Source organism: Clupea harengus, chromosome 18 (genome assembly GCF_900700415.2).
Source record: "Clupea harengus chromosome 18, Ch_v2.0.2, whole genome shotgun sequence".
NCBI classification, from domain to species: domain Eukaryota; kingdom Metazoa; phylum Chordata; class Actinopteri; order Clupeiformes; family Clupeidae; genus Clupea; species Clupea harengus.
In genome coordinates this window covers 11,206,719-11,229,221 of record NC_045169.1, presented here as the reverse complement: position 1 = coordinate 11,229,221, position 22,503 = coordinate 11,206,719, and the positions used below count along the sequence as shown (strand labels likewise).

The 22,503-nt window shown below is 45.5% G+C and overlaps 2 protein-coding genes across 3 annotated transcripts in view; both read right to left on the bottom strand.

The window, feature by feature from the left end:
• Positions 1-147: 147 nt before the first annotated feature.
• cth1 (cysteine three histidine 1) lies at positions 148-1,871 on the bottom strand. The gene is made up of 2 exons (XM_012832815.3): positions 1,660-1,871; positions 148-1,372 (listed from the first exon to the last, which is right to left on the bottom strand). Exons 1-2 carry the CDS (start codon positions 1,666-1,668, stop codon positions 305-307), a joined length of 1,077 nt encoding a protein of 358 aa, XP_012688269.1. The 5' UTR covers positions 1,669-1,871; the 3' UTR covers positions 148-304.
• A 2,494-nt stretch (positions 1,872-4,365) lies between these two features.
• mta2 (metastasis associated 1 family, member 2) overlaps positions 4,366-22,503 on the bottom strand; it is a 30,083-nt gene continuing 11,945 nt past the window's right edge. The window contains exons 4-18 of one of the 2 annotated variants that reach the window (XM_031584888.2): positions 15,725-15,842; positions 15,411-15,474; positions 15,135-15,252; positions 13,173-13,275; positions 10,982-11,081; positions 9,429-9,617; positions 9,121-9,195; positions 8,943-9,001; positions 8,634-8,734; positions 8,307-8,446; positions 7,869-8,097; positions 7,097-7,186; positions 6,774-6,892; positions 6,207-6,352; positions 4,366-5,535 (exon numbers count right to left, since the gene is read on the bottom strand). In XM_031584888.2, the coding sequence (XP_031440748.1) occupies positions 5,364-5,535; positions 6,207-6,352; positions 6,774-6,892; positions 7,097-7,186; positions 7,869-8,097; positions 8,307-8,446; positions 8,634-8,734; positions 8,943-9,001; positions 9,121-9,195; positions 9,429-9,617; positions 10,982-11,081; positions 13,173-13,275; positions 15,135-15,252; positions 15,411-15,474; positions 15,725-15,842 (1,823 nt within the window). In that variant the 3' untranslated portion in view covers positions 4,366-5,363. The remainder of the gene's footprint in view (positions 5,536-6,206; positions 6,353-6,773; positions 6,893-7,096; positions 7,187-7,868; positions 8,098-8,306; positions 8,447-8,633; positions 8,735-8,942; positions 9,002-9,120; positions 9,196-9,428; positions 9,618-10,981; positions 11,082-13,172; positions 13,276-15,134; positions 15,253-15,410; positions 15,475-15,724; positions 15,843-22,503) is intronic. The other variant, XM_031584889.2, reaches the window with a different exon arrangement.

The window sequence follows — 22,503 nt, the reverse complement described above, 5'->3', positions numbered from 1 at the left end:
TTATGCTCAGGAGGTTAAAAAGGTAAAAAATAATTTAAGTCACTTTAAATACAATTAATAAACAAAGACAATATATGTGAGCAAAGGATTAAAATATTCCACGGGAGGCTATATACAGAGTCAAAGGAAATCTCAATGTACATGATAGTAGAGGAAAGCAAAAGCACTCAAGGGAAAGTTAAAACTGGTGTAGTGTTAAAACCACTCCTAAAGTGAAAATGTAAAACAATTTGAGAGTTCACAGTCTCAAAAACACATACACAGCACTAGACCACTGCCAAGAAACACTTAAAAACAAGGCACTTCAACCCATGAACAGGGGCTTATCCAGCGCCCCTTTGGCCTGGCTGTTCTCCAGCTGCTGCAGCCGAAAAGCCAGCGGTAGCAGCAGGTCATTCAGGTGCTGGCTGGAGAATGTGAAGGCGTTGTGGGCCATAGGCCCGCTGGAGAGCGGTGGGGTGATGGGGAAGCCGTCGTCTGGATAGATTGGAGATGCTAAGGCAGATGGTGGAGAGGAGGAGGAAGATGACGACGTGGGGGACGAAGAGCGCATATCCGAGGCTGGGGACACCGCTCTCGTTGGAAGGGTCAAAGACGAGGGAAAGGAGGGCCAGGTGGGTTGTTGACTGGAGGATGTAGGAGATGCGGAGAAAGCATCCGAGCCTCGCACTGCATTTGGCAGGCCGTGCTGGAAGCGGCAGCGCGTGCCGTACAGACAGAAGCCGAACGCACTGAAGGTGCGACAGAGAGTGCCCCGCGGTTTCCATTCTGAGCGGGCCGGGGCGAGGGGGGCGGAAGCGGGGGCAGATGAAGTGGTAAGCGGGGACCAGGTCTTCTCCTCCTCGCTGTCTGTGGAGGCCCCTGAGCCGCTGGCGTCCACGTGCAGGAAGTGGCAGTGAGTGCCGAAGGGACAGACTCCATAGGCTCGGTAATTGCGGCAGGGCACTGTACGTCCAGAACCTTGCCTGCGCTGCTGGCGGGCTGGCGGCCTCTGCTCCCGCAGAACGTGGACGAATAGGCAGCGAGTACCATACACGCAGAAGCCGGCCGTGTGGAAAGTGCGGCAAAGCTCCGTCTTGTACTTGGGGTGGCGAGAGGGGACGTGGAGGTCATGTAGGCCATGGGCGAACTGGCAACGCTCTGCGTACTTGCATGCGCCCGTCTCGGCATATCGGCTGCATAGCTCCGTCTTGTAGCGTGTTGAGTACAGTAGGGGCGCGGGTTGAGCGGCAGAGGACTGTACCAGAGGAAGCAGGGCCTCAGCAAGTGACATGCCCTGGCCCGGGGACCGCTCTCCGTCGCAGAGCAGATTGTGCACAGCCAAGTCATCTTCTGGGGAGGGGAGCAGCAGCATTAGGTCGTTGTGGCTGGTCTGTTGAATGAAAACAATTGAGTCAGTCCAAAATGTCAACTTAAGTGTACACAAGTTGACAAGTCTACATTTGAGGTCACAACCCTCGTGGCTAACATAAGATATATTTCATTTGTTTAGAATTGCCTTTGAGCCCAACAAATTTAACCAAACAGAAAATAGAAGCTTGGATAGCACATTAGGCTCAATATCAAGGCAATCAACAGCCTACGTTAGTCAATATTGCCCTAAAATGAAGTAGGCTATATGAAAACCCACTATAGGGTGTTGACTGGTTAACATCTTACCTCAAACATCGTCCCTTTGTTGAATAGTTCAAGATCTTAGAAGAAGCAGTAATAACGGGGAACACTGACTGAAACTCAGGCACTTAACTTAAACAACGTTTAAAATGTTAGAAATAAGACGCACAAAGACTGAGAGAGCTGCTTCTATCCACAGCGTATGTATCCAGCCAGACCACTCTGTCTCTATCGCATGCTCAATGTCATGCCCGCGTACTCTTTAAATCTGATCAGCTGTGATGAAAAACATCAGAGGAGGGTTGAAATTCGCCAATGGGATTTCATGAGGCGTAGTTTCGAGGCCTGCGGCCAATGAGCTTGAACCTCTATAATCGATTTAGTCGTTTTCCGCTGCTTATCAAATTGGCCAATTCAGCCGTGGACCAATAAACATTTGTCTATTAGCCAACCTTACTTCAAATGGATTCCCTCTTTGGTAGACAAACACCTGTCCCGCGTTAATTCACACCTCAGATTGGAGTGTTGTAGCCGAGGAAGCACTACACTAATCAGCTAATTAAAAGCTGTCTGTTCCGCTCAAATTCAAACCCAGACACTTAACTAAACAGAGCGACAAATAGTTATTTGCTATTCAAAATATACCTATATGCCAAAGAAAATGTTCATTGCACGGTGTTCCAATCTAATGGAGTGCCTGTGAAATATCAAGTATATTCCATAAATTGTTACCTTGCTTTTCTAAAGTTGACTATTACCATTGTTTATTTCAAGGAACAGCCTTTATAATTAAAATTCATTTTCGCGTTCACTTTGGGGCTAGAAGTAGCGTATACCTTATGGTTCCTCAAAACGTGTCTTCTCTGTAGCTTCCTCATTAATATGATATTTGCCCCTGCCTCTTACGCATTTAACATATCTAGCCTACTGTACTTTAATATTCATACTCTGTGATGTTAGCCAGGCCTGTTCCTTATTGGTGTATTCCCTTCCTCCCACCAGACACACACACACACAACTGGAATGTACAATGACACAGGGGGCACGTATACGACCACAAAGAAAAAAAATCTTTATTTCTTTTCTTATCAAGATACATTAAAGGATACAGATACACTGGAATAAAAAAACAAAACACAAGAAAAAAAAGTTTAATTGAAGCAGATTTCTCTCCAACATACAAAATTCTACCCCTTATTATGCCCCAGACCCACCCACCCCCCCTATTCAACTACCTTACCTTCCCCACCTTCCCTTAGGAGGAATCATGTTCACATGTACAGTCATTTTTTTTTATTATTTTAACTTCTCCACAACAAAGAGAAAATACAAGCTAGAGCTTTCATATAAAAACTGTGGAGAGCCCAATGTAGCTCGTTTGTTTCATTCTTTTATATATAGATAAGTGATTGCTGTGCATGGGGTGCTCAATTTTATTATTATTTTTAATATGAAATGTTACAAAAACTCCACATAAATTTGGAGGAATTTGGGGGCAACTAGGCTACAATGTTTTATCGCATCTTCCCAGAGAGAGGGAAACTTAACTGAAGCCCAGAGAAAATTTCAAGGAGTTTAAGTGTCCAAATTTTAAACATCCACACTTTCAAAAAGCAAGTCCCCCCCACCCCCAAAAAACAAAAACAAAAAATCCAAATGGGGCCTTACAAAAAGAATTTCAGAATCAAAAAAGTCTTCAACCCATAGCTGAACTCAATTTGACCATCATAACCACCAAAAAGTTAAATCCCTGTTACAATACACACTATTCACTACGGCCTCTGCATAGTAGTAGTTTGGGGTACCATGTATACTCACTTCATAATTTCTTATTAAGTTGGGTGTGCCTCGACATTTGCAGAATACTGTTCATGTTTTTTTTTTTTTTTTAATGGCTTAAAAAAAATGCTGTTCACTCAACCAGTCAGACAACAACAACACCACCGCCTTTGCCATATGTACTACCAGGGTTTATTCAATTTGATTACTACGCAGGCCGACACAACCACTGACCAACTTCCCAGTCTGTTAAGCACCGTTTACCCATTAGGTTCAGACAAGTTTCAGCATCTATTCCAATTCATACATTCCTTTTTCGTCCATCCTTCCTTTTCTATGACACAAGGGCCAGTATGATCGCCCCTCCCTACCCTGTTTGCCTAGTCACTTTGGCCCTCTACGGTTTTCATTCATTTGGGCTGACGACCACCAGCAATGACCATCCCCTGAAACGCCCTTGTACCAGTCCACTCCATGCCTGACAAAAGGAGGCTTGTACATAAAAAGGATGACGAACACCCCTCTTGAGCTCCACGGAAACCGGTCGTGAGTGTTGCTATGGCATCAGAGAGGAGGCGAGGAGAGGAGACAGCCGCTCAGAATGATGACATTCAACTGGTAAACAGGGGTCTCATTTAAAAAAAACAACAAAAAAAACAAACAAACCTAAAAAAAAAACAAGACACTGAGAACACTCATTCAATGATCCTTTCTGTACAATCGCTCCACCTCATCCCAAACTCTAGCCAGAACCATTTTTCAGCAAACAAACCCAAAAAAACAAGGAGGAGGAGGAGGAGGTCCTAAAAGGTCTTCTGTGATTCCATCAGATACACCAGGGATGACAGCAAAATCACCGACTACTGAAGCATCATTAAAACATCCCACCCATTCCTAATCCTGCTTCCTGATCCAGGGATCAACACGAGCATCCAAAGCCACTTCCACTCAGACTTCATTAAAAGATGGTTAAAAAAAAAAAAGGAACTGCAAATTGACTGAGGCTGTCCTTTTTATTTATTCAGTACTGCATAGGGGGAAGGGAAAAAAATACCTTCCTTTCCATAATTGTTAAGTGGAGGGAGGGAGTCGTTTATGTTTGTGTGTGTGTGAGTGGGCAACAGAGTCTCTGGGAATGGGGCTCCACAAAGGGAGGGGGGTGGTCGTTTCTGTGACTGCATGGCAGTGGGCGGACAGAGGGACAAACAGACAGAGACGGACAGTTGAGACCGTGGACAACGATGTGGAGAAGGAAGGGAACCCTCTTGATCAAAATCTGACCCCTGACCCCCCCGCCTCACAGGAAAAATGACAAAAAAACGTAACATGCGTTAAGCCCCCCTCCCCCCCAGACTTGATTTGGATGCTCCCCCACACCTATTTGCCATCCCTGAGCCCACTGCTTGAGAAAAGAAAGGAAAACAAAAAGCCGTAATATTTACAAAATTCAGGTAGATCCAGAGGAGAAAAAAAAACAAAGTGTGCTTGATCACCATAATTCAGGATGAGCATTACTTGATTTAAATTACACAATTAAAAATATTTGCCATTTAAAAAAAGGGATGTTTGGGGAATGGGAGATGTAATTAAACAAAGCTGGAATAAAACTCTACTAACTCCCAAAGCCTAATGTATGTAGGGATATCTATAAATTGTGTGTGTGCGTGTATGTGTTTGTGTGTGTGTGTGAGAAGGATAATCTATGTGTATACATGTACACTACTGGTGGCTGTAACTTATAACTTCATGGGTATGGGACAGAATGGATGTGGCAGAGTGGGTATGAGCATGTCTGTCTAATGATCACATTAGCTCTCAGAGAGGCAACAGAACACTAACGGTGAAATAGGAACGGGGGAGAAAAGGAAAAGAAATGACCCAACAGAAAGAGTGTGAGAGACATGGAGTGAGAGAGAGATGAAGAGAGATGAAGAGAGACTGAGAGATAGAGAGGCTGCGGGGAGTGAGCCTCAGTCCTCCAGGACGATGGGCTCGCTGGTGCTGGAGGGCAGCAGGGGGACGGGCAGGGGCAGGGGCAGAGCGAGTGGGCGCGGGGGCAACGGCAGCTTCACCCGCACCGGCGTGTGGGGCTTACGGGCGGCACGCCGCATCTCAGCCTGCGTCAGGTGCTTCCTCAGGGCCCTATAGAGAGAGAGAGAGAGACACACACAACATTCCATAAGAGGTGAGGTGCAACATCAAAGAGATATTGCATAGATTCTTTTTGATCTTTTTATCATTATATCCTTGCTGTTGGGCAAGGCACTGATAGCCTGCTTTGGGCACTGCTGCGTTACGAGACTGACTGGAATTATGGGTTCTGCATTTGGAATACTGAACTTGGAATACAAATCTACTCATCATCAACAGGACAGGCTTTTTACTTAAGGCAGAAAATAAGATGGCAACCACTCGACATGGATCAAAGGACGGAAGAAGAGTGAGCAGATGAGAGAACCACGGCCCCATCTTCAGGTCTGGAAGCATGATGTTGATGAGGTGATGCTGCCAGACGGTAACTAATTATCTTTTAATTAAAGCGGACTGCTACATGGTTAGAAAGCTATTATTCACTAGCCTTCATGTCCAAGGACCTGGAAATGAGACCGTAACAGCTCATTCGAAATTAACTTACAGAAGTATTCCAATTTATCTGGGCAGCATCAGCAAATTGACATCATGTTTCTACTATCTTCCCCTCACTAAAGTGACACCCAGAGATACAGAAAGTGGAATATAGCATCATCAGTGGCCATCTCTACTTAAAAAGGACCCATCAGTTACAGAGTGTTGTTCTGGAAAGTTCTATGTACCTGGTGTCTTTTGTGGCGACGAACACCACGGGGTTGGGAGCATCACCCTGGCTGACCTTCTGGCGCTTGATGACGGACTGAGAGGTGGTCCTCATGCCCGACGGGAACGGCCTCCCGTTGGCGGAGAAGGGATGGCCGCCCACCTGCTGCCAATAGGTGGGAGAGAGAGAGAGAGAGAGAGAGAGAGAGAGAGAGAGAGAGAGAGAGAGAGAGAGAGAGAGAGGGGGGGGGGAGCAGAGACTATTAATCTTAGAACACTTTTGAACCTCTATTTTAGGCTGGCCCATATGTGAAACAGCAATAGGTTATGAGGAGAGCATTCAGCCAACGGGGCAGCTGCAGAATCACTGCAGTAGCGAACAGAGACAAAATAAACCCATTCAGTATTATTGAGCTACAGACAAAAGAGGGATATGAAATTCTTCATTTACTGGCACAGACAAAGAACTTCAGTGTGTGTGTGTGTGTGTGTGTGTGTGTGTGTGTGTGTGTGTGTGTGTGCGTGGATGGGTATGGGCACGTGTGTGTGTGTCTGATTGAGAGTGTGAAAGGGGCAGGGCCACTCACACTTTCGAAGGGCCTCTTGCCCAGCAGGGCGGAGGCACTGCGAGACGGGTTGCCCTGGTTACGGTTGATGGGGGTCGGAGCACTGCGCGGGGCCTTCAGCTTCAGAGGAGCCTGGACAGCTGAGGAAGAGGAGGATGAAGATACAGATATCAGGCTATAATTGTCAACTTTTCATAAAGCAAGATGCTATTAGAAACAATGCACACCTGCATACCTTCAAAGACCATCATTACCCATACCTACAAATATAATGATGGGATCACCATCTCTCCCACATACACACACGTTCCTAGTGACAGACTGTATAAATGTGGAGTTCTCACCTAGCTCCTTCACGATGTTGGCGAGGGACGGTCGCGGGATGGGCCGGTTCTTCGGAGGCGCCTTGGGGGCCTTGGGAAGCCTGATCATACCTGTGAGCAGCATAAGCACAGGAGACAGGACCAGGCAGGGGCATTAACAACCACTGTTTGGGCTTAAGCAGTAGAAATCATGTCATACAGCGCACACACGCACACGCACACACACACACACACACACACACACACACACACACACTCGGAGCTGCTGACAACCAACCAGAGATGCCCCATGAGAAACGGTTCAAATGAAATCTATTTCTAAGAGGACATAATCTATTAGAAGTATCAGCAGACAAAGCCTTTTCTGGGTTCATTCGATGAAAAGTGACACTAAATGCTAAAAAATTTTAAGCAGGGTTCACTTCACTGTCTTGATATTTGAACTCAACAGCCAATCAAACACAACCCCTCCCTTCCATGCTCCTGAAGTAATGTGGTTGGTTGGCTGGAATAGTGTGTTGCTCGGTTCCGAGCCACTTTGTGCTTCTCATTTACAGAGCCAGGAGTGTGTGAACGAACGTCAGAGTTTTTCTTTAGAGCAAACACACCGAGTAGACAGCAAGAGGGCAGCGTGGACAACAAGTGTACTGGATTATAATCGAGGACTGTACTTTTTTTTATCTTTCCTTTGTGAAACTGGAGATTAAAACTCCTGCTGATAGAATACAGAGTGAACACCCCACACCTGTATCCCTCCCCACCCCACGCCTGTGCCCTTCCCCGCGCCACTCACACTCGGCCTTAACGGCGTTGGCGTTGATTGAGGCGTAGGGGCGGCGGGCAGCCCGGCGCGGCTGCAGGATGTCCTGGCACACACGGCGGGCGATGCGCGTCAGCTTGGTGGTCTGCAGGATGAACGTCTGCCGGTTCTTGGCCAGTAGCTTGGCGCGGCCCGCCGCGCTGGTGAACGGGGACATGCCCTGCACTTCCTGACGGGTCAGGTGGGTGCGCGGCGGCGCATCCTATTGGTTGAGGGTGGGGAAGGAGACGGCAAAAGGTTAAAATGGTGCTCTGTGGAGAACCCAAGGAGATAGCTCACTGTAAATACGTTGGTTAAAGCTTAGCTATAGCTATAAGAACAACACTAACAAACAACCTCCACGTAGTTAAGGTGTACTGTCTATCAAATGGTTGGAGGTAACATAATGCAGAGTGTGATGCAGTAACATACTGTGGCGGTTCTTGTGGCGCCCTCTAGCTGCGTGGGGGTCTTCAGACCGCCATACTTCTTCCAGTAGATCCAGCAGGAGGCACACAGGCGGCACTGCAGGTTGGCAGGACCCCAGGCGTACCACTGAGGGGACTGAGCAGCTGCAACACAGGAAAATAATATGAGTCTAGAACCCAAAACTTTACGAGTAAACGGTCATGAGAGCCTGTGCTAAACCACACACACACACACACACACACACACACACACACACACACACACACACACACACACACACACACACACACACACACACACACACACACACACACACACACACACACTTACTGTGACAGCTTTCACAGCTCAGCCCTTTCTGGAAGCCTGCAGCTCCATTCATGCCAGGCTTGTTGCCAGGAGCCATAATCTGATTTGGGTTGGGTTTGGTGCTGAAGGAGGAGAAGAGTGACAGAGAGGCCGAGTGTGAGCGCGTGTAACATTATATTCTGCTAATCGCTCTAAGCAACGAGCAGGTCTTTGAGAGAAAGTGGATCTTAACTGTATTATAGTGTGTTAACGAGTTCTGAAATTAAGAGTTGCACTGATTTAGGCTCTCTATTTGCCATTCAATTGCCATTGCCTCCACAGGCCACTCACTAGGTGGGGATGTAAACTTGCTTCAGCTTGCTGTCGGCCTCGGCTGCCTTCAGTCGTTTCTGTGAAGAAAGCAAAAACAAGAACAACGTTGCATAAGAGGAAACTGAACTGAAACGGAGGGAAATCAACTGGGTGGAAACTAACACACGGGGCAGAGGAGGAAGAGGACTGGTAGTACCTGTTGAATGTAACGGTCAGTGGTCTTCCACATGTAGTAGAACTGGACCACACTGGCTAAAGACTTCCATGGCAACTGAGAAGGACAAATTGGTAAGATGGTGTTATCAAACACGGGTGATTGCTATTGATTATTATTATTTTTTTTAGATTAATTATTTCAAACCATTTCACAGTATCCAGATAAATACTGGATAATACTAAATACTGAATCGTCAAATTGGTGAATCACAGGATTTTTTTTTTTGCATTAATTTACGTTCATTTTCATGTTAAATTATTAACATGAGCTTGTTTGGGATCACTTACAAAGTCCTGGCGGATGTCGTTGAAGTCCTTGCCGTACTTCTCCAGCGCCTCCTCGAACAGCATGGCCTCCGATGCGCTCCACTCCTCCATCTCGTCCCGGCACAGCACCGGCCCACCCTGTGGCACCAGCGTGGACATGGCCTTAGCCAGGTCATAGCCGTTCTTCTGCAGGGTGTCCATGGCATGAAACTGTATAGGGGGAGGGGGGAGAGGGAGAGAAGAGGAAGACTGCTTTGTAAGAGTCCTGAATCTACTGTACAAGGCTATAATAGGAAGAATCATTTTGGTACAGTTCGTGCTTGTATTATCGTGGGAGTCATACAGTTTGTGCTTGTATTATTGTGGGAGTGTCATACAGTTTATGGTTGTATTATTGTGGGAGTGTCATACAGTTTGTGGTTGTATTAAGGCTCGTGATGGATCACGATGTTCATGTGAAAGATTCTTCATTGATGCAGGAACATTAAATAATCTATTTAATTTGAACAACGAAGGCCTAATTAAATAATATGCATGCCAGCATAATGAATTTAAACAACTCATTCAAACCCATTTCACTACGATATGCAGTTGTAATGACACATGAAAAGTTAATTTGCCGTTAACACTGGCAACACACACTCTTGCAATGTTACACAACCCTTACGGTCTTGTGACGTGAGCCAAGTACAATGTAAACAAATTATTCCACCATGACCGCCAGATATCAGTGAAAGAAAAGTTAATTTACAGAGACAGGCAATATATACATGTTCACTATCCATTGGGTCTTGTTATTTTGATCATATTTTCCGCATTTCATCGCAATTGTGCGAACATATGGCTTTAATATATCTCTGCTCCTTAGCTTAATGCTAATAGCCTAGTTGCCACCACTTCCTGCTTTGTCATATTAGCCAAATGCAATCCAGAGTTCTTTCAATAGTTTTTGAATGTATTTTCCCCCAGATAGGCCGACATATGAATTTCAGTTCATATTACTTTATGGTATGGATAATCATATTTGATCTGAGAGCCAGCTGGTTGTAGGTTATATTTTTGTTATACAGGACAGTAACTGAATTATCCTGATGGCCTAACAGAAGGGAAGCATTTGTTTTAATGGGAAATGTAATTTTTCTAGGCTACAAAATATTAAGTATTTAGACATAAGTCTAGGGCTGGATTACCCTTTGAATCAAATCGAACCATGAGGCCAGTGATTCATACCTCTAGGTTGTACTGTTGTAAGAGAGTATGTGTCCTCACCATTGTCATATATGACCTTTGAACCTCTAGGTTGTACTGTTGTAAGAGAGTGACAATGGTGAGGGGGCACATATATGACCTTTGAACCATGAGGCCAGTGATTCATACCTCTAGGTTGTGCTGTTGTAAGAGAGTGTGCGTACCAGGGGGCAGAAGCACGGTGTATATATAGCATTTAAAGCATGGATGCATGTGTACCAAAGTTTAACACTGTGTGCATATTTGTGAGACTGTGTGTGCGTGCGTGTGTGGGTCTGTGTGTGTGTGTGTGTGTGTGTGTGTGTGTGTGTGTGTGTGTGTCTCACCAGCGTGATGTCTCTGGATGCAGCTGCTGCACTCATGTGCAGGCTTGGCTGGCGGATGGAGCTACTGCAGTCCAGAGCACGAGCAAATGTCCCAACAGCCCTGTAACACACACAGACACATGCAATGTCTTTACTACATTTACATTACATTTAGTCATTTAGCAGACGCTTTTATCCAAAGCGACTTACATATGTGCGACTTACAATGTATACACATTTTACATTTACACTGATGGCACACTGCACATCAGGAGCAATTAGGGGTTCAGTGCCTTGCTCAAGGACGCTTCGACAGGGAATCGAACTAGCAACCTTCTACTGGACAGCAGCACCACTCTATACTACAGCAAACACAGGCACATCAGTGATCACTACAAATAAACACACCAGGCAAGCATGCACACGTGCGTGCGCACACACACACACACACACACACACACACACACACACACACACACACACACACACACACACACACACACACACACACACACACAATTACGTTCCGAAAAACGTCCAGAGACACACACACACACACACACACACGCACAAGCAGTCATAATCACCAAACCGCTTTATCAGATTTGCACAGGCCATTAAATATTAGGGGTGGGAAAAAAAGTTCATAATCGATTTAAAAAAAAAAAAAAAAAAAAAAGCTGCATTGATTATTGCATTTATTCATAGAAAGTCATAATTGTGACAAGGAAAAACTTTTCCTCTAATAAAAAAATAGAGAAGGTAGGAAGTGATTTTAGACTCCGAGTAGCAAACTCAAATGTTTTAAAAATCGAGATGCATCGATAATCGTTTTAAAATTGATAATCGATAATCGGTTTAGAATCGATAATCGGTTTAGAATCGAAGACCTCTGAATCGGAATCGAATCGTGAGGTGCCAAGAGATTCCCACCCCTATTAAATATGTGCAGACACTCAGACACACAAACTACTACCTCTAATAATAACAATGTAGCCTTAACAACGCAACAACAAAATATTATCCCTATGGTCTCAAGACATGCACTCTATATTAACTGGCTTACTACACATCCATTATTATTAAACCATCACACAGCACTCCGCCTTGAATAAAACACACACACACACACACACACACACACACACACACATTACTATGTATAAGACACTAAAAATCCTGGTGCGACCAATGGCTGGTCCCTGGGGTATTGTGAGCACACATACCCAGTCACCCTCAATACACAACAACCATTAAAAACACCTATCTGGGGACAGGAGCTTAAGGAGCACAGTCGTAGCTAATGATTAGGTAGCACAATGTCATTGGCACATAAACACATTATTAGATGCTCCCTGAGCGCTTCGGAGAGGGAAACGTCTGCATGGCAGGACCTGCGCTGTGTCATTCTCAGACACATAAATGAACTCTAGCATTAAAATCATCTCTAATTATAATTAACCACTTTGAATTATAATGTAAATGACTAATTCAGGTTGGGTACTCAGCATATACACAACTGAACACTGGGACACCGATGCTCGAGTATCTGGTTATTGGCTCATTCTTTATGCATTTTCTATGTCCAGCCACAAGGGGGCGTCCACTTATTCACAATTGGCACGGAGTGGAGTTCAGGGAATGAACTCTCTAAAAAGCAATAAAAAAACTAGTCTTTGCCAAGTGCAAATTAATGAAACTACATCTGCAACATTGATAAAAGCAGAAGAACGTCCTCCATCATGTCATTATTATTATTATTTGACTATACTGAGATTAAATCCAGGCCATACAAACACAGTCCACTATGGATTAGAAGCCGGAGAGGAATAATCTCAGAGTGACACACAGTAAGATAAAAAGAGGACGATAGACTGATTCTTTAAAATTCTTCTTTTCTCAGATCAGTCATGGCGGCATCTGTGGCAAAGAGGGCAGGAGGGTCTCTATGGAAACGGTCACAATTTGTGATCTGGTCTCGAGGGTTCACGTGGGAAGTGAGAGAGAAGAAACAGACACTGCAGAAGAGAGAATGAAAAAGGGAGGGAGGGAAGGAGAGAGAGAGAGAGAGAGAGAGAGAGAGAGAGACAGCGCTATGTGGGCACAGACATTGTCTCAAAGCGCTTCACAGAGCCCAAGGCCTGAGCACCCTAGAGCAGGCACATGGCGACGTATGTAAGGAAAGACTCCTGAGGGCAGAAAGGACACTCACCGAGCCACCACCAGGAACTGGTCTATCTGCGAGTCCTTGAGCAGACTGTTGGGGTCCCACACTTTAGTCTCCAGCTTCTCCTGCACACGGGTGTCTGACTCGCCTGTGAAAAAAACAACAAAAAAAGGACCCACGCATGACAAACGCATTATTAGATGGGCACTCAACGAGTGCAGACGTCTGCCCAGGCCAATGGGGCACCAGGGCCAGCAGATGGCGCCAAGGCCAGTTTAAAAAAAAATTATGAATAAAAAGCACAATGTTACAGAAAAAAAAAAAGGAAAGTCCTGGATACATCACTTGATCCGGATTTCCCCCAAAATTGAAGGGGTTCTTCCTTGGCCCATGTCGCACCCCTCCGCCAAGTTTCATGACAGTCGGCTACTTAGTTTTTGCATATATCCGACAGACAAACTGAAGCGAACACATAACCTCCTTGGCAGACGTAACTAATACACAACCACATAGACAGAGAGACAGACACACACACACACACACACACACACACACACACACAATCACACACGTGGATTCTCTATTCATTGGGTGGACCCAGATTCTGAAGCCCTGGAAGCAACTTGAATGTGTGTATCTGAACAAACATCCCATCAGACCACTCAGGTCCATAAATAGCCGCTGCTTAAGATGACATGGGCGGACGGGAGAGAGGGTGACTAAGGGGAATGAAGGGCAGGACGGATAAGTGCAGATGAGTGAACGAGGGAACAGAGAAGAAGGAGGAGGAGGAGAAAGAGGTCCATCTACAGCAAAGGTGACTCATAAGTAAAGGGCTGCAGACGGTCACATATGACCATGATGTACCCAACATGAGTGCGCACACACACACACACACACACACACACACACGCACGCACGCACACACACGCACGCACGCACAAACAGTGTCAAGGACACTACAGTAGGGCTACAGCGGTACAGAAATTCCCTTACTGTGGTATTCAAAGAATGCCACCTTGCAGTTTGCAGTAATACCGCAACCAACCCGCCCCCCCCCCCCCCACGTTAATTAATTAATTTGACTTTACTGCTCCTTTAATAGGTTCAAATTGTTGAGCTGAAAGTGTTTAAGGAGTCAACAATAAGCATCAGTAGAAAGAAGAAAGTATTTCTGCATGGCATGTCTGTCTTAATGTTGCCATGATGTGCAGTCATGAGGATTCGTTGCGATCAGTAGCGCAATAGCCACCTGTATTTGCATGTTGCATGTCATATTCACATGTATTTGAATGCAATATTTACATATTTAATTTGTGTTTTCCAGGGGATTAATGGCATTCTGAATCGTTTTCTTGTTGTGGAAGTAATGGTGGTGACTAGCAATGATGTGGTTACTGTTGGAGTCCTACACTACAGTCAGTACTTCCTGAAATTGTGGCCTCATTCAACTGCTCACAAATATAACCCCAACATGAACCAAGTCACACCTTCAAGTGTACAGTTATGGAAAATGATCATGCAATATACGCCTTTTCACTGTGTCAGCCAGCTAAAATGTAAATGCACAACTCGCTATGCAGACACAGTTACCCATGTCATACACTGCACACACAGACACACCCACCCTACATCCAGAACCAGCTAGTAGAGGTTCAGGTTTTATGAAGCGCGCGCACGCACGCACGCACGCACGCACACACACACACCCCATCTACTATGATATCAACGCAGACAATTGGTGACTCAGGATTGGCACTAGTCACGTCTTACAGGTTTGCCAACGCCACTGTATTAGTCACTGTCCAAAGACTGAACAACGACACTAAGTATAGCACTTGTTACGTTTGTGCTGGCTAACGATCTGTCCCTCAGCTAAGCTACAATACTGATTGACTGGAGGGGGAAGGGGGGGGGGGCTGTTCGCCATAGTCCTAAAGTTTAACCCGAGGGTCAGGAGGGGTTCACAGAGGTCATGGCCGTGACCTCTTGGTCAGGCGCACTCACCCTCGCCCAGTTTGTCAGGGATCTCAGCCTGGTACTTGGAGCCCACGCGGATCTCCCCCTGATCAGCCAGAAGGGTCTTCTGGACCGGGTCAAACACCAGAGAGTAGAAGAAGCAGTCCTGGAAAACAGACAGACACACACACACGTCAATGCTTTTTCTAGTGAGTAGTTATGTATGTTCCATCCCTTTTTTGTGGTATGTATGCACTTTACAGCCATCCAAGATTCTCATCCGGGCAAATATCCTCTTTTGTGTGTGTGTGTGTAGCTGCTTACCTCTCTTTCCAGGTAGCCTGTTAATACGTCCGTCTCATTCAATAGTGTGACGTTGCATTTCCCCCTGCAGAAGCAAATCAAAAAGCCACAGACACACACACACACACACATACATACATACATTACATACATACGTTAGGGATGTGCATAACTTTAATATAAATACATATGCAAGTATGATAAAAAAGTTGCTCAATCAGAATTCATATTAGTGTGTGACTGGTGGGATGGACAAAACTGTTTGGGTCATTATATCTGTATAGTTGGAGGACACAAGAGCTCAGAATGTGTGTGTGTTTGTGTGTGTGTGTTACCTTATATGCGTGGCAGGTAGGGATTCGAACTGTCGAGAGAGGAAGAGTTCTCTGTGCTTCAGCTGGTGTTTATGCTGTTCCGACATTGAGGGCTGCTTCGATTCTTCCTCAAAGTCTCCTACATCCATAAACACACAAAAACACATAAATAAACAAGATGAAAAAAAAAAATGAAATAAAAACTGCAATAATGTGAGCGCACATTAAGTGGACACTGAAACTTGAGTGCTGGAGTACCCAGGGGGAAGGTGTGGGAGGTGTCTTGCATCGATTAAAAGACTCTGCAACTCTGATGGGGCTGGTCTCAGCACATAGAGCAGAGCATAACATTTACGATATGATGTGAAGATAACACTTGGTCTTACGTTACATAATGTTGAAGTATGTAAATTCTGATGATATTTTAATGTTATGGTTACCAACATTGTAGAGTCGACCAAGACAGAAAAAGGAAAAAAAAAGATTATTGTGTTAACATATTTTTTCTTTTCATCAAGTAAATAATTAGTAAGCCTAAACGATTAAAAAACTAAACTAGAATGGCACTCAGAGAGCACCGACCTGCCTGGTGGATCTGCCTAGTGATTCATATCTGTGCCAAAATTGTACAGGTTCTTCTTTGGCCCATGCAAAGTTCAATGAAAATCTGGCCAAATTCTACCAAAAACAGTTTGGCGGAGTAATTAGTCAGATTTGCTTGCATTTATTTTTAAAAATGTTAACATTATTTTTAACATTCATTTTTTTTCGCCGCATTCTTGAAGTAGCCTATTATATGACAGGCCCGATGTTAGAGCCATCGTTGAGAAATCTGTCCACAACTGACAATCGAGGTTGTGAAAAAATACCTATGGAAGTCCTAGTACACACATACTTTTTAAAATACTACTTAGGATTATGAAGCATGTTTTGTACCAACATTTTAGTTCATTAATACATTTTTGTAACACCTTCTAACACAAATTCCAAAAATAAGTGTACAATCTAACAAAAAACAGCGTAATGAGTGAAGATGCTCATGGGTTTTCCAGTTTTTTTTTAATTTCATTTAGATACTTTGAATTAACCCCATGGGGGGGGGGGAGACTGCATTTAACCAATGCTTTGGCAGTGAACACACACACACACACACACACACACACACACACACACACACACACACCTACTAGAAGCAGTAAGCAAAAAGCACCCAGAGTATTGAGCACACACACACACCCGGACAGGTGAGCCAACACGTCAACCCCAGCGCCCGGGGAGCAGGTTCAGTGCCTTGCTGAAGGGCACTTCTGCCGTGGATGTGGAGGGAGAGGAAAGGGCTGCTCCCCCTCACCGGCCCCCATTTTTCCTGCCGGTCCAGGGGATTGCACCGGCGACCTTTCGGTCCAAAAGTTTGCGTCGCTAACCTCTAGGCCACGGCTGCCCCCCATACTCATCATAAAGTGAAGGTCCACCCAAAAGCTTAAGGGCCTAGTACACAGCGTAGTAGAGCATGAGCACAGCATGGGCCTCTGAAAGAGTGGCACCATGACCTGCTCCCACTTTGCACATGTACAGTATACATTAAAACAGCAGTGGTATGGTGTGCTGCATAAGCGCCGCAACATGGAGGGAGAAGATAAATGCTGTGTGTTTGTGTGTGTGTGTGTGTGTTTGTGTGTAAGAATGCAAGCACGCAGCACAGTTAGACCACTGGGCCAGAAGACTATCTCTCCTCATCTCCCAGGACTCCGCCCCTGCACACAGCCACAGGAAACCCTGTGAGTGAGTGTGTGTGTGTGTGTGTGTAGGGACCTCAGGCCACACCCCTTTCTGTTAACCCCTCCACCCCCCCACCCTCCCTCCCTCCCTCCTCCTCCCTCTCTCCCCGTGGCCGGCGAGTCCCTGCCCGACTTACTGGGAAACCCTGTACACCAAACCTGAGGCGCCCATCCCCCCACTGAGTAACAAATCAACCCCCCCCCCTCACACACACACACACATACCACCACCCCCCAAAACACACACACACTCTTTAAAAACAGAATGGAAAAGGGATACATGGACTCAAGAGCACATATGCGATAGATAGCTGCTTTAGACTTGCATGTTTACTGGTGCATATGCGTGTGCGTGCGCGAACACACACACACGCAGAGAGGTCACACTTTCCTCCTTAACAAAAGGCACAGGCGAGTCTGCGTTAACCCTTTACGTGCCGTGGGCCACATGAAGGGCCTTTTGTTCTTGGTGGCGTGCTGGGGGCTCAAACACGGCACCAGCAAAGGAAGAGGAGAGAGAGGGAAGGAGAGGAGGAAGAGGAGGAGAGGAGGAGGAAGGAAAGAGGAGGAGGAGAGAGGGGGAAGGGGGGGCAGAAAGCATGGATTCCCAAATTAAGAGAGGGAGGGGTAGAAGGGAGAGTGTGTGTGTGTGTGGCGGAGAGCAAGCGGGAGGGGAGCCCAGGTGGTTGTGTAACAGGACAGTGCCAGCTCGACGACTCATGCTAGAGAAGGGGAGGGAGAGCGGCCTACACACACACACACACACACACACACACACACACACACACACACACACACACACACACACACACACACACACACACACACACACACACACACACACACACACACACACACACACAGGGAGTCCCGGCAGCTGGCAGGGGCAAACGCGCGGGTGCAGGGGCAGATAGACGGGCACGAGGCAGCCGGCTGCGCACAAAGGAGCGCTAATAAGCAGCCGCAGATGAACCCGTAGGGAAGCCGTCCAAGCATGGGACAGTGCAAGGCTCCGAACACACCCTCACAAACAAGCACCTTCAGACGGCCTTTCAGGAAACGTCCCAACAAAGTTAGATTTGACTAGGAAATGGTTACTCTGTCAGAGGCTGCCCAATGATATTCCTGGAAGATGAATGAAGTTCATTTTAATTCTGAACATACTCAGCTGTTTCATGCTGAGCATTTTCTTTTCTGTATTTCATAGGTCAGACCCTCTGTTGTACTGCAAAGGCTTGGACAGACCAGCAGACACTTCTCCCCTCTTTCATTCCAGGAAATGTATAAAATTCAAAGTCAAACCTCAGGTTAGTTCAAAGCATAGATTCACAACGAGACGAATGCTAAATCTATTAAGATATAGGAGATACAAGGCCTTATGTTTTCCTCAATGCGGAAATCGTGAAAGTAAAACAGGAATTGCGCAGAATTTGACATATTCGACTAGAACGATAAGAGAGAAACTCATTCGATAGCGTTATAGGAAATGTTGAACTGCATTTGTAGTCTTGGGGATTATTCCTACCCTACACTCCCTACCCTCTTATAACATTGGTCAATCACCTAGACAGATAAAACTATATATGTAAAAGCACAGTAGTCTTTGTACAGGTACGCCTAGGTACATTTTTTTGATTGGACATATGATGTAATGATAGCGAAATTGATGAAACCGAATTTAGAAAAGCTAAATTGGAAAACACAAAATATTGCCCAAAATAAAATGGAATTTGGCAAAAAAATAAAAGGGATTTTATAGTGCCCTGGAGATAGCCTTTAGAATGGCATGTGCCCAATCTCAGTGCCTCGGCAGCCCCAGGCCTGCCATGTGCACAGCCACCACCTCCACATGACGAGGGATTCCAGCTGTTGACAGGGACGTGTCAGCTAAAGGTCACCAGGAGGAGGGGGGTCTGGGGGGGGGGGGGGTCGAAGCTTAAGAATGCATCCATTTTGAAGAGCTCAGACAGCCACTGTTTAAAAAAAGGGGGGGGGGGGGGGGGTGCTATAGTCTCAATCAAATATACACACACACACACATTCGGGGGTAATGGGTTCAGGGCCCCTGCAGTCAGCTGTCTGTACCCCACTACTGGAGGTCATGCGTCAGCTGGGGCTTCTGCCTGCGCTCGCTGTAGTGAAGTCTGCCTTTAATTACTGAAACAGAGAGGGATCTCTACTACGGTCTACATGGTCTGCCCTTCACACACTGTGTCCTTTGTGTACTCCACTGTACACTGCTGGACCCCACTCCTACTGTAGGCTAACCCACACAGTGCCACTGCCAGATAGGAGCAATGCGGGCAGAACACCTACTAATGTTGATGGATACATGCTACATATTTACTTACATAACCATAACAACAACAACAACAACAACAAGTATTACCACTATTACAACTATTATAAACAACAATTACCCTGCAGGTTTGGTACCTGACAAATGCCAAACAAACACTAACATGAGGTGACATAACCAGACTCGGTTGTGACAGTGACGGTGGATCTGCTTGTTCTGCTGATCTTTGAGCCGCGTCTGTGCCATCGGAGGGACTAGTGAGTAATTCCTCTGACAGCAAAGCGGTGCGAGTAGCCAGTTCACACCAACTGAAGTCGACTGAATGGATATTGTGCCGCTTCATAACATCAACATCTTATTACTAGGGATGCACGATAATATCGGCACGACATCGGTATCTGCAGATAAAAGCTTCAAAACTTAATTATCGGCATCTGCAGATATGAAAATTTCTGCCGATGTACCTGGCCGATAAAGTGACGTTCAAATTATGCGCACGCGAAGCAAATGTTTTGGTTACTATGAGTGCCAACAACGTAATTCAACACGTCGGCTGTGTGGCAGTACTTCACAGTATCAGAGGATGTTGACATACTATTTGTCAGGAAACTTTTCAGGAGATGGAAGAGGAGACGACAGCTTGGCCGTAACGTAGGTTACATGCATAGATGCAGACCACCCGCGTGCAACGCTTTGCAACATTACCTGTCGCGCGCTAATAGAAGTTAATAAGTTGCTAGTTAGCTAGACAACACTAGCTAGTTAGCTTGCATGCTACGTGACACCAGCGAAGTTGATGATCTCATTTGAAGGGATGTGAAACGTTATGTCACGAGCCCACGCTATCTGTACATGGCTTACTTTTGCATATATGGAATTTATATAGCTAACTTGGCAATAACCTTACATAGATTAGTCTAGAAATCCTAGAAGGGATGTTATTAAACTGTAATTCAGTTAACCAACGTTAGCTTTCCAAGTTAGCCAAGTTGCATTTCCAGAGTGTAGTTGTTCAAGTTGGTACTGTTCAAGTATGAAAATTGTGACGTGAAAATATAAATAAATCTGCAATATTTGAAATCATTTCAATAGTTTCATGAGTGAATGTCTATTTCTAAAATGATACAAATCAAGTTTTTAAATGTCCTGTATCTACAACAATACCCTATCATAATAACAGATTAATTCTAGTACAAGAGAGACTTTTCAATAATTAAAAAGCAGAGGTGTATATATCGGTATCGGCAATCGGCCAAAATGAGCTTGTAAATATCGGCATATCGGATATCGGCTAAAATTTAATATCGTGCATCCCTACTTATTACATTCTGCTGTAAACTCATGTTTATTTTCTAAGCTTCCTGGCGTGACTACTTCAGGCTAGCTGGTCACCGGACGGGTGTTACATATCTGCTGGATTAATGTGCGATTAAAGGCTGACCCGGGTTTCTGGTGAGAACGGCCGTGACCTGGAGAAAAATGCAGTTCAGCAGTTCTGGTGCACCGTAGGTGGGTGGGTGGGGGTATGCGATGCGGGTCGGTCTTATGTCAGAGGAACATGGGCTGGAAACGAGACGAATCTGAAACTGGCGTTTGGTAAGGTCTCCTGAGGTGAACGCTCATATCTCGTGTCTCAGCAGACTCTCTGTCCTCGTTGGAGCACTTATTACGACATAGTGAGTGTGAGGGCATAGTGAGGGCATAGTCAGTGTAACCTACTGCACTCAGGTCTGGGTACAGTGTGAGGGCATAGTGAGGGCATAGTCAGTGTAACCTACTCTACTGCACTCAGGTCTGGGTACAGTGTGTAGCCTACTTTACAATAACCACTAACGGTTATATTTAGCTGTGCCTGTTCTGGTTCATTGGTTTCAGTAGTCAGCCATAACTGAACTGTATTCAGCGGTCACTAGCTCCCTATGGTCCCTGTGTTTAACGCGGACAATTCCAAGGGCAGCCTCTTCAATTGTATACTTGACTAAGAGTAACAAATTTACGCTACAATTTATGACCTGTTGTCCTTCAACTACTGATACAAAATGATTTGTTACATTTTAACAAAGATTAAAAGATTTCATTTTCACTAAGGGTTTCTGGAGTTTATGTACCATTTGACTTCTTGCCCTAGTCCGCCACAGCGATATACCAGAGGGGAGTCTACTGCCTTACAGTGGAGTGCTTCTCACTGATGTCTAAAATTTGTAATAAATTCCATCATGAAATCTGAACAAATGACAGCATGCAATCTACAAGTTCTAATTCCATCCGTGTCAATCCGACTCCAACGCATCTTACTCACCGACTGTCCAAAGGCTCAGCTCCCCACCTCTACACCTCTTTCCACCACACAGAAGCACTGAGCCCTAACGTTTTGCATGAATTGGAGGGCTTCCTACCCATCTCCATACACTGACAGGATCAGTCAACCAAGGCCTAATGCTTTACAGAAGGTCTCCCCTATAAACACACACAGCTCCCAGCTGCAGGAGGACACTGTGACAGTGCTGAAAAAAGATGGGCTCGTATTGATGACCTTTGAGTGTGTTGTTGGCATCTAAACCAAACGTGCAAAGGGGTCATAAACAATTCGATCTGGAGGACAGCAGCCATCTACCGCCAAACACACCCACACACAAACAAACACAAACACACACACACACAGAGGATGCCGGGTCAGTGTTCCTGCTCCTGCTCACAGTCAACCATAACAAATATTTGTGTCT